General features: G+C 36.5%; 1 protein-coding gene across 3 annotated transcripts in view; it reads right to left on the reverse strand.

Annotated features, from left to right (window-relative positions):
- AVL9 (AVL9 cell migration associated) overlaps window positions 1-15,522 on the reverse strand; it is a 61,362-nt gene that overhangs the window by 25,503 nt on the left and 20,337 nt on the right. For all 3 annotated transcript variants that reach the window (XR_004384327.1, XM_032872063.1, XM_032872054.1), the window contains exons 2-8: window positions 11,364-11,484; window positions 9,656-9,741; window positions 6,817-6,888; window positions 3,666-3,755; window positions 2,280-2,346; window positions 1,428-1,468; window positions 660-698 (exon numbers count right to left, since the gene is read on the reverse strand). Coding sequence is in view for 2 of the 3 variants with exons in the window: in XM_032872063.1 (XP_032727954.1) it covers window positions 660-698; window positions 1,428-1,468; window positions 2,280-2,346; window positions 3,666-3,755; window positions 6,817-6,888; window positions 9,656-9,741; window positions 11,364-11,484 (516 nt within the window). In the remaining variant the exon portion in view is untranslated. The remainder of the gene's footprint in view (window positions 1-659; window positions 699-1,427; window positions 1,469-2,279; window positions 2,347-3,665; window positions 3,756-6,816; window positions 6,889-9,655; window positions 9,742-11,363; window positions 11,485-15,522) is intronic.

Genomic DNA, 15,522 nt, shown 5'->3' on the forward strand with positions numbered 1-15,522 from the left:
GTGGTCGGCTGTTCAACTGACTTAGCCCACCCAGGCACCCCAATTTATTTATTTATTTGAGAGAGGGAGAGTGCACGTGCACCAGTGGGGGGAGGGGCAGTGGAAGAGCCTCTCAAGCAGACTCCCCACTCAGGAAGGAGCCTGACCCAGGGCTGGATCTCACAATCCTGAGATCATGACCTGAGCCAAAACCAAGAGTCTAAGACTCAACTGACTGAGCCACCCAGACACCCCTCTACCACCAGTTATAAGTGAGAGAGCATACAGACCAATTACTGTTGGCAGTTAACCTACACTACAAGGGACACCAGGCGCAGGATAAAGCTAGCACTGCAGACTGTGGAGCAAAGAGATGGAAAAAAATCTCAATAGTTAATTATACAGTAGAACCATTCAATCAATCAGCCATGAAGTCTGCAGTAACCTAATACATCATTTCACTATTATTTAAGTCTGTTTAAATTGGTTAATGTCAAACTGCCCCAGAGAAGACTAAACAAATTTATACTTCTGTGGTAGTAAACAAGAATATGTGCTTCAGTTTACCAAAATATGACAGGCAAAAAAGTCTTAATTTATACTTTACCATTAGTTTTAATTCTACATAGTATTTAAGGAATGTCAACCCATGTTAAATATTCCGTTCCTTCAAATCTCACCTTTTTTTCAAGAAGAATTAGTTTAAACAGGATTAAGACCTAAAGAAAAAATATTGTATTAAAATAAGAAACTCAAGCCTATTACTCATTTGCTTTTTCCCTTCCTCAAACACAACCATATATCATTTAATCAATAATATTAACTACAGTGCTTAAAACTACACTGAAAATTATGAACTTATACTGAAAATTTTAAAATTTTGTATTTACTAAGAACCACTTAAATCTCTAACAAATTATGCTTTTTGGAAGGAGTTATTGTTATTTTTCCTTGAAATATCTGCAAGCTCCTTCAAGGGAAGGGACTATTCATTGGATGTCCAGGGCACTGACACAGCAGATACTCAATACATGTATGTAAATGAATGATCAATGTGTGTATGTCCCAGTCAACATATCTTTAATAATAAAGATCACAAGACATAAGTATAGATATTTTATTAGAAAATCTTTCACTCTCAGAGCAACATATAAACTACTCTGTAAAATTAAAACATGTTCCTTTCTACTCTAATTTCATGACATCTGAAATTACAAAGACAAGAGAAAAAATAATCCTCTTCTGCACAGAAATAGACAGTATTCCTGTATTTTTAAAAACGTCTATCAGTTCTACCAACATTTTCAACTTTTATCATTATGAGAACTGTCTTAGAAGAAATAAAATATGGTATGCTACAATCTGTATTCAGCCTTGCAGCAAGAGAATATGCTCAGTTAAATGAACACAGGTTTAGAACATTATAAATTAAATAAAAGGTATCATACCTTGTGTCGAAAATGAAGCACAAGATCTCGAGGAGACAGACCTGCAATGTTACCAAAAAAGCTAATCTGTGATGACAACATATGGATTTTGTCAAAGAAAGTTTCTTCCCACCAAAGGAAAGGTAGGTAAAAATAGGAATAGTAAGAACATGGGAATATTAAAATATTTACATAATATCTGATTATGTAACATTTATGCTCAGCATTTATCAAATAACTGTTAACAGTCAAACACAGCAGGATCACAGTAACAGAAATGTTCTCATCCGCACTGCCCAACACCGCAGATACACATGGCCAATGAACATCTGAAATGCAGCAAGTATACTGACAAAAGGACTCTTTACCTTTATTTAACTTTTATTGATTCTAATCTAAATGTAAATAGCCACATGAGGCTAATGGCTACTTTATTAGCTTTTCATCACAGAAAGGATATTTACCAAGTACCTATTGAGCACCTTGGATACCAATGAATATTCTGGATTACCAAAACAGTATAAATCAAACAAAACCCCCAACTTGAACAATCTTAGCATGAAAAGAGCTGAGCAGTCATAACAGGGAACTGCATTACCATAAGAAAAAGAAAAAACTTCCCTTATTATTCTGAGAAGCAGAAATTTGCTTTATAGGATAATAGTTCTAAAAACTGCTACAATTATGTTATAACCTTTCTCAGTAGAAATAAAAAGAAGATATTTAAGGTATCAGCAACATCAAACATTGAAGAATTTAAATTTATATCCCATACAGAAATTTAACTTTGATTATGAAGTTTTACATGCAACTCGGTTTACCAAATGTAAAGAAATGAAGGCGTTTCTTCTGATTTGTAAAAAAGCAACTTACCAAGATATACTTGGGATCCTTCTAATGAAGTTCCTCCCAAGGAACTATTCATATGCTCATAAAGCTCCTATAAAATAGATTCAACTTAGAACATTTTACAATCATTTCAGACACTAAATTAGAAGTATGATGACCAGGAAAAAATTGGTTCTTTAACAGAGGCTGTTTGTTTTGACACTAACAATAGAAGTCTCTCTCCGAAACCTTACCAGTTTCCAGCACTCCCCTTCCTCTTCATTTTAGGGCTTATGAGTTCACTCACATGGTGGTATGGATTCTAGGCTAAGTTCCCTCTACTTTTCTTGCTAAACACCTAATTGTCCTATACTCACTAAAATCCAGGCGAGATCCATGTTCTGTACATTCATAGGAGCCCAAAGAAAAACATGCTAAAACAGTCATGTAGTCTGTTTTTTTTTGTTTGTTTTTTGCTTTGGGAGACTGGAACCAGAAAACTGATAAGCACATTGTGTAGTATATTAATAAGACAAGCAAATTTAGAGAAGCAATGCCATAGCAAAAGAGGTACTATCCACTAATAGAAACACTTATGTTAATTATAGTCATTTGTGGTCATTATTTCCTAATTAAAGGCAGTTTGGTTAAACTTAATAAATCTCAACTATACATTTTGGGCAGATCCTTGCCTTTCAATGTTACTTCCTTTTCTTTTCTCAATCTGCAAATCTTTGAGGGATTTTTTTTCTTTTTAAATTTTTATTTAAATTCTAGTTAGTTAATATACAGTGCAATATTGGTTTTAGAAGATTTCAGTGATTCATCATTTACATACAATAGCCAGTGCTCATCACAACAAATGCCCTCCTAAATACTGGGTACCCATCTAGCCCATCCCCCACGCACCTCCCTCCATCAACCCTCAGCAGTTTGTTCTCAATCCTTAAGAGTCTCTTATGGTTTGTTTCCCTCTCTCCCTTTTTCCCCTCCCCTTCCCATATGTTCTTTTGTTTCGCTTCTTAAATTCCACCATGAGTGAAATCATATGGTATTTTTCTCTGACTTCTTTTGCTTGGCATAATACATTCTAGCTCCATGCATGTCATTGCAAATGACAAGATTTCATACCACATCTTCTTTATCCATTCATCAATCAATGGACACCTGGCTCTTTCCATAGTTTGGCTATTGTTGATAATGCTGCTATAAATACATTTGGGATATACATACCCCTTCAAGTCTGTATTTATGTATCCTTTGGATAAATAACCAGTAGTGCAATTGCTGGATCATAGTAGGGTCAATGTTACTTTCAAAGAAGAATGTCTTTCTTAAGCTAACAAGATTATCTTCACAGTATTACTGATGAGAGTAACTGATTCATGAATCTGTTTTCAGCCAAATATATCTACAGAGGGATATAGTTACCTTTAGAATGGAAATTTGGGAAAAATCCTTCTCTTCAAAATATGCATGTGTAATGAGCTGAAGTTTTGCTTGAAGTAAGCCATAGAGAGGCTTAGAGAAAAAAAAATACTATTAGTTTGATAATAGTAACAAACAGACATCTTACAACTTTGTAATTGAAAGAACAGGGAGGAAAAACTCACTTCAACTTTAGTATCTTTATTATTCACAGCTAAAAGCTGTTAAATCACCTGTTCCAGCTCTATGGCTGCTGCCAGAAAGTGCCTGACACACTTCTGCTCTTATCACTCAGTGACATAACCTGGGCACAGAACCTCTTCACATTTGCTTACTGATGTTAACACTGACATATGAAAAGACAGTACATCTCATGCGGTTGTTTCCAGAATTAAGTGACACAGGTGAAAGCACTCAGAGTATCTGGCACTTGGAAAGCATTTAAACGCTGGCTATTACAAAATTTCAAGCATTCTAATTCTGAACTGTTCTGCTGGTGTGTGGTGACACTTAATCATCCTTATAATGGCCAGTTCTTGTTATCTAGTTGAACATTCATACTTAAACTAAGTTCATTTCCCTTTTTTGCATTCTACAGAGGCTTGGAACAACTAGTCTGTGTCCTTTATGAAAATATTCTTTTTCATCCTTCAACAAAATTATTCCTTAATTCTTATTTTTATTTAAGACCCTCTTCTACTATTTCCATCCTTTTTATTTTCAATGTTCTTTCCTAGATGTTTCCTGATTTCTGTGTTCTTCTAAGAATGCAGAGACCATGTTGTATATATACTCTAATTAATTAAAACAATACCGGAAGAGCTCCCCCCACCAATATCCCTGTTAATATATTATTACCATCTAAATTATTTAATATATGGGCATGTGGGTGGCTCAGTGGGTTAAGCCTCTGCCTTCCGCTCAGGGCATGATCTCAGAGTCCTGGGATCAAGCCCCCATCGGGCTCTCTGCTTGGCAGGGAGCCTGCTTCCCCCCCTCTCTCTGCCTGCCTTTCTGTCTACTTGTTATCTCTGTCTGTCAAATAAATAAATAAAATCTTAAAAAAAATAAAGTATAGTCACATTTTATATATTTTAAATATATATTTTATATATATTTCATGTTTTTATATATAAAGACTATAATCACTATGAACCACCAAACGCTTTTGCGTGAGCTAGCTCCCCCATCCCTTATGCTGTTTAAAGACAGCTAAAATCAGATTTTCACCCCAATTTTATCACATAATAAGTTTATGAGAGATCTATTTTCTCTCATCTTTATTTGTAAAATAAGAGCAATAAATACTTAGATCTCACTGCTTTTATATGAGGATTCAAATGACAATTACATCTAAAAAGTATCTGGTATAGGATTAATACCTGACCTACAGGGACCTGATGAATGGTATTTACTGTTATTATAATTCTTCTTTGAAGAAAGATTACTCAGGATGTCTTTCAGCATGTCACACTTGCTTTAATATCTGGTACTCCTATACCTTGATCATCTGGCCCAGTATAAAAAAAGTATTCACTGATGTCTACTTTTTAGGCTATCCTTCTGGAAACTATCTAGGTGCAATCTACCAATGTTCTGATAGTGGGGTTTTTAACAACCATTTTTTTTAAGAAGTCTATTCTTGTCCTCTATTTAAAATTATGATATTGGAAGCAATATCTGATCCTCAAAATCTTATTATTAAGTCTCACAGTATAAAACTATTATTATTTAGGGTTTTTTTTTAAACTTAGTAGTAAAAGCCCAAAGAAATCCTATTTTGCAAAATTCAACATATATTAAGCAAACTACATTTAAACTGTCTGTGGATATAAGAAATTGGACAAGACAGGGGCACCTAGGTGGCTCAGTCTGTTAAGCAACTGCCTTCAGCTTGGGACACGATCTCAGGATCCTGGCATCGAGCCCTGTCTTGGGTTCCCTGCTCAGTGGGGAGTCTGTTTCTCCCTCCCCTCTTCCTTCTGCACCCCCTCCCCAAGCTGTCTCTCAAATGGATAAAATCTTAAAAAAAAAAAAAAAAAAGAAAGAAAGAAAAGAAAGAAACTGGGAAATATAGAAGAAATAATTAAAACCTACATACATTTGGTGACTAAGCAAATCAAAGAGTCTCCATTTTGATTTAGGTTAAATGCAGAAACGTCTGTATTCAGTAATCATATAGCTATAAGATAATTAATATGACTGAGATCTAGATTTTCTCCCCATAAAGGAGATTTGGGAGATTATATTTACATGTAGAATTAGTCATTTGATGTTATTTGTAAAGGTGTTATTATCCCATTAGTTAAAAAAAAAAAAGGAACATTACAAATGATTTAACAAAGAGCTATGAAAAATAAGAGATGTTATATATTTTCTTCAAAAAATAAAAGTTAAAATATACACTTGCATCTGATCAACCTGTACACAGATGAAACAATTTTAAAGTACATCATTGTACAATTCATTATGTCATTTCTGTTCCTCAAAAATTTTGAGTTTTTTAAAGATTTTATTTAATTTTTAGAGAGTCCAGAGCATGCCCACAGGAGCACGGGGAGGAACAGAGGGACAGAGAATCCCAGACTGACTTCCTGCTGAGTGCAGAGCCCCACCCTGAGTTCAATCTCAAGTAATTCTGAAATCATGACCTGAGCTGAAATAAGAGCCAGACGCTTAACCCACTGAGCCACCCCAAGAGCCCCCCAAATTTTAAGTTTTTAAAGAGCAGGTTAAGGTTACAATTTTTCATAGCAAGAGTCATGTACTTTTAAATCATCAATAAAATCTGAGCGCTTATGATAATTTTGAGTTTTAGTAATACATTATTTACCCGAAGTCTTAAAAACAAAATAAAAACAGATAAATGAAATATATCAGCTACCTCATTTTGGTCAAGTGTCAACCTCTTTTCCGAATACCTAGCTAGGAGATTTCCTTCGTCTTATCTAGTTGTGGATAGAGGGGCAAATGAGAATAACACTGCTGAAAGGCAAAGAGAAAGAGGAGATGCACGACAATAAATAAGAGCCCCTAATGAATTTTAATCTATTACTGTTTCCATAAATCTCTTATTCTAATAGTGCCTTATTCTCATGTAAAAATCTGCCATGAATTTTTAACAAACACATTAACAAGTTATTTGGTCTCTTACCAACTTGCTTAGAACACAGACACTTTTCTGAACGGTCTCTCTGGTGATATCTGCTTGCCGTACTTTCAATGCCTATGTGAACAGTCATTATTAGAAATATTCCATAGAGATATTTTAAAATCATCATCTTTCAACATAATAGCAGGAAGATAGAAAAAATTTCTTACCTTTAGTTAAACTCCAAATATATTGAGAATCTCAGAAAATATTTATTGACTGAGTCAGCCAGGAAACTTTGTGCTAGAATCTGGTAGGCACTAGGAATGTAACCGTGAGAGATAATCCCTACTCTCAAGGAACTTACTGTATGATGGAGAATACTTTCTATGTAAGTTGCCACACCCATAATGCAAATCAAATGTCCTTGATTCTGGTTTGAAAATGGGCACCCTTTCAGAGACTACTCTTCCTGTGAGAAGAGGTTAGTTTAAGACATGACAAAAACTCCCAAGATGGAAGAACTGGCAACAGTTTTGTTAAGGTGGTTGTTCTTTTTTTCGTGTGCATTAGCAAATGCTACCCTGTGGAACACTAAACTTTATTCACTTTATTTATATATTTAACAGTTCTAAAGTATTTACTTCCTGCTTTGACCAAAAATGAAAAATACAGGAGCACTGACTGACTCCTCTTTAGGAGAAAAGGGTTATATGTGCAGCTACAGAGAGTTACGTTTCCTCCTTTACACACAAAGAAAAATATTAATAAAAAAGTGCTTCATTGATCGAAAAGGGCTAAGAGCTGCAAGCATTTATTCACACTGTACATCAGACCCAAGAAACCTGTATCATAACCTCTTGGCACCTGTTACTAGGAACTGCACAATCTTTAATTAGACTGACTTCTCCCCACCTGCACAGCCAGGCCATACAGAGTGTGGAGAAGATAAGGTGGTTATTCTATGCTGCCCGGACTTTATCCTGGCAAACTGGTACTGCAGCCCAGCCCTGAGCCTTGAGGATTCTGAGGATGACCACATGAGATGTCTATAGTTCTCTGCTAGTAAGGAACAAGCCTTCATTTGATCAACCTCAGATAATTCTTTGAGGGAAGTAAGAACTATTCTTCCCCTCTGTAGTGTACTACTGCCTGACACCTCCTTGGACCTGTCCTAAGGACAAAGGAACCTCAGTGTCTTCAACTGGCTGATGACTGACGACTCTTCATTAAACTAAGTCAAGGACGAGAGCTTTCCCTCAATCTGTTTTCTACCTCTCTGCCTTGATCGGACTCATCCATCAGGTCTCACTTTCACTCAAAGGGAATCAGTCTTTCTCCTACACTCTAGGTCCTTCTGGTACCTGTCTTATCCCTCTGGTTATCGGATGAGGATAGAAAAATTTGGGAGAAAATGGCAACCTCCATATACTGCGAGTGGCTCTGACCCAGGGGGTGAGGAAGACGGGCAGTATGAAATGCCATTTAAAGGCTATGCAGAGCATGACAACTGTTGTTAATGTTGACAGCTTTGGAGAATTTTACTAGTGCTTACACAACCTATAGGAGATGACGGTAAAAGGAACAGATATCCAAGAACAGGACTGGGTGGGGGGGCAATTCGGTTCATCTCAGAGAAACATTAAGGGTAACATTATACGAAGCAATCAAACATACAAAGCTATCAGACTAACTCTTACTCTCAGGTTTATCTTTATCTTTAAATCCAGTTACTCATTCCATAAATATTTTACTAGGTGTGTCCAACGTTCCAGGCCCTGTGCATGAAGGGCGATTTTACAGTCGTTAACTACTTTAAGGTGGAATTTACACCTGCCATTTATTTTGAAATGACTTAGGGAAAAATACAGACACATTCTCAAAGTGCTGTGCTAGAATGCTGACATTTGTTGAATCTAGATGGTGGGCATACAGGTGTTCATCATACAATTCTTTTATTTGCATGATTGAAGTGGTCATTATAAAAAGCTAACATAAATTTTTAAAAGATGAAGTTAATTATTCACCTGAGGAAGCTTTTAAAACTTATAATTGCCTAAGCTCTACTCCCATATATTCTAATTTAGTCACAGCAGAAGGAAAGGCCAGGTGTGTATTTAAAAAGTCTCCAGGTAATTCCGGTTAAAAATCACTGTTTTAGAGCAGTGGTGTGCAATATTGGCTACATAATGCAATCACCCGAGGAGCTTTTAAAAACTCCTGATAACCAGAACATTAAATCAAAGTTTCTGGAGCTGGGACCCAGTCAGCTCTAGTAGTTGAAGCTCTCCAGGTGACTCCAATGTACAATGACGTTGAGAAACACTCACTACTTTAGAGTATTAATGATGTCATGATAGGCAAGAGATTTTTACTCAGAGTATCTTCACCACAAAAAACTAGTGCTGCTCAGGAGCAAACCAGCATGAAAGGGGAAGCTACCCATCTTGGCTTAATTTATTAATTAGAGTTATTACAGTATTCAGGAATTGGCTGGCAGGTAATTTAAGAATCAACAAAACCATAGGTGTAGATAGTTAAGACAAAATGCACGTATTTCAAAGCTACTAAAGTACCTTCCACTAATTGTAAACAGCTGCTTAAAGAACAACATACATTATCACTTCATTTTTCTAAAATTATATACCAAACACTAGAAAAGAAAATTCAAGAACACTATAAAAGTTTAAATACAGTATTTTGAAGACAAATGGATAATTTAGGTATTGCTATATAAAAACAATGGGCAAAATGTTTTTTGGTAATTATAGTTACCCATGTCAACTTACAAAAACAGTAATGTGAATAAACTGGTACTACAGGGAAAACAACTTCAAATTGTTTATAAAAATCTAAAATAATATCAGTGTTTTGTTGTTATTGTTCATTGTAACTATCATACCTTGGCTTCAATTTGTCGATAGCAGGAGATACCATATACTGTGGCTCCATTTCCATTTCTGGGTGGCAAGTGAAAAAAGACAGTATCTAAGAGATACAAAGAAAAATGTAAATACCAAAGTGAATTATCCTTATTAATAAATAATGTAAACTGAAATATTATAATACAGTTAATTATAACCAAAATGATGATGTAATAAGGAACCCATGTCATACCTACTTCTAGCATCACTGGTTTCTTAGAATTCATCTTATTGCTTTACTATGTATTCAATCATGCACATTCTCAAAAAGCTCACAGGGCTGAATTATACAACAGGTTAAAACTGAAACTACAATTATTTATCTCAGAAAATACTTTATCAAACCATAAGAGATTCTTAATCATAGGAAACAAACTGAGGGTTGCTGGAGGGAAGGGGGTGGTGGGGAATGAAGTAACTGGGTGATGGACATTAAGGAGCACATGGGATCTAAGGAATACTGGGTATTATATAAGACTGATGAATCAATGACCTCTACCTCTGAAACTAATAATACATTATGTTAACTGAATTTAAATTTAAAAAATTTTAACAAAAAAGAATATACTTTATTTCAGATTGAAAGAGGCAGAGAATCATACAAACAAAAAGTAACACATGAATCTTGGATAGATCCAAGAAATTCTTAGAATAACTGGAGATATTTGAACACAGATTAGATAATTAAGACGATTACGGAATTACTATTAAATCTCTTAGCTGTCATAATGGTACTGGAAATTATCCTGAGGAATGAGCTTATTATTCTTAAGAGTGCATGCTGAAGTATTTAGAGGTAAACTGTCATAATGTCTGCAACATGGTGTTAGACTTTCAAATAGGAGAGGCAAAACTGTACACACACATAAATATAATTTGTGGGATATCCACTATACTACTCTTTCAATTTTTCTGTAGGTTGGGGCACCTGGGTGGCACAGTGGGTTCAGCCTCTGCCTTCGGCTCAGATCATGACCTCAGGGTCCTGGGATCGAGCCCCGAATCGGGCTCTCAGCTCAGCGGGAAGCCTGCTTCCCGCCCCCCTCTCTGCCTGCCTCTCTGCCTACTTGTGATCTCTGTCTGTCAAATAAATAAATAAAATCTTTTTAAAAAAATAAAAAAAAGATTTTATTTTTAAGTAATCCCTACACCCAACATGGAGCTTGAACTTACCCAAAATCAAGAGTTGCACGCTCTACCAATTAAGCCAGCCAGCCACGCCTTGCATGTTAACTTTTAAGCAGAGCATTGTAATAGCGGTGGTTCCAGGGTGGAGAGGTAATCCCAGGTGGGCACTGGAGTACTAATCAGTATGTCTGCAGCTAGAGCCCTAGTCAATTGGTAGCTAGTACAGCTAAGCCCTTTAGTTTCCCTCTGAAAGGAGTCTGAGGATAAATGCAAGAAGTGCTACCAGTAGCACATGTCCTAATCTGGCCACTTACTTTGCTCTCCTGGCAAAAGAATAGCTAATGCTCATTAACATTACCAACATAAACCCAGCACTCCTCTGGAAATCTTCTAGTGCATGACTAGTCATCTCTAAACAAGCATTTAAATATTTTATGTGTAGTCACAAGAAGCCAAAGGCCTTTCATTTACCAAAATACTTCGACTCTAAGATGTCTTGGTAAATTAGGAAAAAAAAAAAAAAAAAGGCACCTACTAATTGCTCCATTGTTTACATACCTTCCTGGTAGTTGTGTGCGCCATCTGGTAAGGCAAGGAAGGGCAAATACTTCCATTCTTCAGGTAAAGTGGGGCTGTCATGACCATCTCCTGGAATCAGGGGCGGGTAAGAGAATTCAACCTAAAATAGTAAGGAATATTAGCCAAAAGGTTTTATCATGACCAAGGGAGCATTTTATCCTGATAGGCAAAAATACTTTAAGAAAGATTGTTTAATTTGAGAGAGAGGGAGAAAACTCTCAAGCAGATTTCCCGCTGTGTGGAGTGCAACACGTGTGATCATGACCTGAGTCAGTATCTCAAGCCCACACCCACTGAGCCACTTGGGTGCCCTGGCAGCAACAATTTTTTAAGATTTATTTACTTTAGGGATGCCTGGGTGATTCAGTTGGTTAAGCGTCTGCCTTTGGCTCAGCTCAAGATCCTAGAGGGTCCTGGGATTGAGGCCCACACATCAGGCTCCTCGCTCAACAGGGAGCCTGCTTCTCCTTTTGCCTACCCTGCTTGTACTCACTCTCTCTGGTCTCTCTAGCAAATAAATAAACAAAATCTTAAAAAAAAAAATTTTACTTTAGAGAGAGCAAGAGAGTGCGCATGGGGAGGAGGGCAGAGGGAGAGAGAGAAAATCCCAAGTGGACTCCACATTTAGCTCAGAGCCAACAACAGGGCTGGATCTCATAACCCTAAGATTTCGATATGAGCCAAAATCAAGAGTCCAGTGCTCAACTAACTGAGCTATCCAGATGTCCCCTGGCAAAAATACTTTTAGACTGTGAATGACAGATGTAAGGATAAGCTACACTTACTGATGCCATTTGGCATTTTCAGCAAACCTACAATACATAAGAAGAAAAAAGGAGTAAGAGGAGGAAAGATTTGTAAGTCCTTTCCCCTGATTTAAAGGTGTTCAGATTTTAATATGCATAGGAGGATAGCAGGTAAAGTGGTAGTGACAAGACTGGAGATTTACATTTGTGAATTATCATCAAACAGCCATGAAGCCCTGAGAAAAACCAACATCCTACTAAATTGAATAGAAGAGATCCAACAAAGACGAATGAGAAGTTTGAGCCGAGATCTAGGTTTGCTTCTCATCAATTGGCTCCCTTGCTCATAATACTTGTAGCTCTGAGCTATATATGTATATTTTTAAAGATTTTATTTATTTGACAGAGAACACAAGTAGGCAGAGACACAGGCAGAAAGAGAGAGAGGAAGGGAAGCAGGCTCCCTGCTGAGCAGAGAGCCCGATGCGGGGCTCCATCCCAGGACCCTGGGATCATGACCTGAGCCAAAGGCAGAGGCTTTAACCCACAGAGCCACCCAGGCGCCTCTCTGAGCTATATTTTTGATGATGGGTTGGCAGGAGAATGGCAAGAGAATGGGTGGGCATTAATCAACGTTTCAGATAATTTTTTAATACTGAGAATTCATCAATGAAAAGTTCAATGAAATCTTTCCAACACTATGTCATTTAGAAATAACAGTTTTAGTACACTTTCAGTTTCCAATTACCTGAGTTAATCAGCATTTTCTCTGTGTTTCTATTTTTGTTATTTCAATGAGACTTTTGGAGAGGAAAGAAGAATTAAATGCACGGGATTTGGATTATTATATTGACTTAGAAGTTCTAGGTGATTTACATTTAATTTTCTTTCAAAATATATTTATACAGGGGCACCTGGGTGGCTCAGTGGGTTAAGCCTCCGCCTTCGGTTCAGGTCATGATCCCAGGGTCCTGGGGCTCTCTGCTCAGTGGGGAGCCTGCTTCCTCCTCTCCCTCTGCCTGCCTCTCTGCCTACTTGTGATCTCTGTCTGTCAAATAAATAAAATCTTTAAATATATATATATATTTATACAGGAATTTATAATGCAATAATAATAATACACGGTTGCTCCTTGAATATAGTTTTCAACCACACAGGTCAACATATAGGCAAATTTTAATATAGTACAGTACTGTATTTTCACTTCTGTACGATTTTAACATTTTCTTTCGCCCCCTTTATTGTAAGAATACAGTATATGACACAAATAATATCCAAAATATGTATTAATCAACTGTCCATGTTGTCACTGAGGCTTCCAGTCAACAGACTATTAGTAAAATTTTGGAGGAGTCAAAAGTTATACATGGCAGGGCGCCTGGGTGGCTCAGTGGGTTAAGCCTCTGCCTTCAGCTCAGGTCATGATCTCAGGGTCCTAGGATCAAGCCCCGCATCGGGCTCTCTGCTCAGCAGGGAGCCTGCTTCCCCCTCTCTCTGCCTGACTCTCTGCCTACTTGTGATCTCTCTCCCTGTCAAATAAATAAGATCTTAAAAAAAAAAAAAAAAGTTATACATGGCATCTCTAACTGCCACTTCGTTCAAGGGTCAATTGTATACACTAACGAACGTGAGATTAAGAATCACTTTTAGATCCTACCTTTAATGTGGAAAGATACGATGGTTTATCTTCCCACACTTTAGTGGAATGAATCAAGCTATCACTTGAGTCGCATGAGAATTACAAAAGGGCTTTCAAAATGACTTTTAAATAGGTGACCTAGTTCCATATTTACAATCCTTAAAGATACTCAAAATCCTTAATCCAAAATCCTTAAAGATACTTCTTTCACTGAGAAGACTCCCTCCCACCCCTGACACTACCACTCTAGCCATCTAGTCATCTTCTTGCCCCCACTTTCAGAAGAAATCACTGTTTTCAGTTTGAAAGGATTTTTTAAAGGTTTGGGTTATGGACGGACTAACTTTTCTCTCAGAGATCAGTCATTTAAGATTAATTGGCTGAAGGCTGAGTATAGATAATCTCAAATTACATTTCATGTTTCTCTGCATATTTTCTATGTATCACAGAGGTTTCACATATTGTGTGGAAGAAGGTGCAATGTGACAAAGAAGTAATGGAGACATATTCAAAGTTGATACTATGAAGCTGGTAGTTACAGAGTTAAAAAAAAAAAAAATCCCAATTCAGAATTACTTCAACACCAAAAAGCCAAAACAAAACCTAGAAATAAGGAAATAAATCATTATATTTTATGTAATCAACAACAAAGCCCAATATACACTTATTATTAAGAAGTCTGGGTAATTATTACAACATGTTTCCTTTTGGGAAGCCACTAACCTTAATGTATAGCTAGTTATTTAAAAAATGTTTAGTATAGTGTAAATATGCTTTTAAGTAAATACAAACATTCTGGACCCAAATTCTCACAAGTCCATCATGAAGTACGTTGCTCTTTATGTCCGAATGTTTAATATGAAATTCCAAAAGAAAGTAGAACAACAATGCTCAACCTCACTTTTAATGATGGAAATGCAATTTGGAATAAAATTTTTACTCATATATTGAAAAACATGAAAAAGATTATTATTTTGTGTTTACAAGAGTATGGGTAAATAAATAGGCTTGGCTACAGGAATGTGACTTGGTGCAACAGTTTGGAAGGCAATTTGGCAATACTATCAAATCAATAACACATACACCCTTTGATTCAGCAATTTCAGTTTTAGGAATTTATCCCACAGATACATGGATATATTCATACAGATATGTACAAAAATGTTCCTAGCAGGACTTATCATCACATTAAAATTGGAAACCTAAATATTCATAAGAGTGATTACACAAATTTTATATCTGTTCTATACAGTTGTTAAAAAGAATGTTAGAGTCACATATACTGATAAAGCAAGCTAGGTATGGTATGTAGTGTGGTAGGTAAAATAAAAGCCCTCCAGAAACGTCCATGTCTTATCCCTGAAATCTGTCTGTATGTTACCTTACAAAGCAAAAGGGACTTTGCAGACACAATTAAAGATCTTAAGATGGGGGTTATTGAGGTGGGCCACTGATTTCCCAAAGGTCTTTTTAAGAGAGAGGTGTCAAAGATATCTGAAGATGCTAAGCTTCAAGATGTTTTGAAGACTGAGGAGGGAACCATGAGCCAAGGATGGAAGGAGACTCTAAAAGGTAGGAAAAAAGCAAGAAAATCGATTTTCCCTAAGTGGCCTGAAGAAACACAGCCCTGCTTGATTTTAGCCCAGAGAAACCCATTTCTGATTTCTAACCTCCTGAATTCTATATTTGTGTTACTTTAAGTTGCTAAGTTTGTGGTAATTTATTACAGAGCAACAGAAAACTAATACATACT

The sequence above is a fragment of the Lontra canadensis genome, unplaced genomic scaffold, assembly GCF_010015895.1.
Source record: "Lontra canadensis isolate GAN:19392208 unplaced genomic scaffold, GSC_riverotter_1.0 scaffold2, whole genome shotgun sequence".
NCBI classification, from domain to species: Eukaryota; Metazoa; Chordata; class Mammalia; order Carnivora; family Mustelidae; genus Lontra; species Lontra canadensis.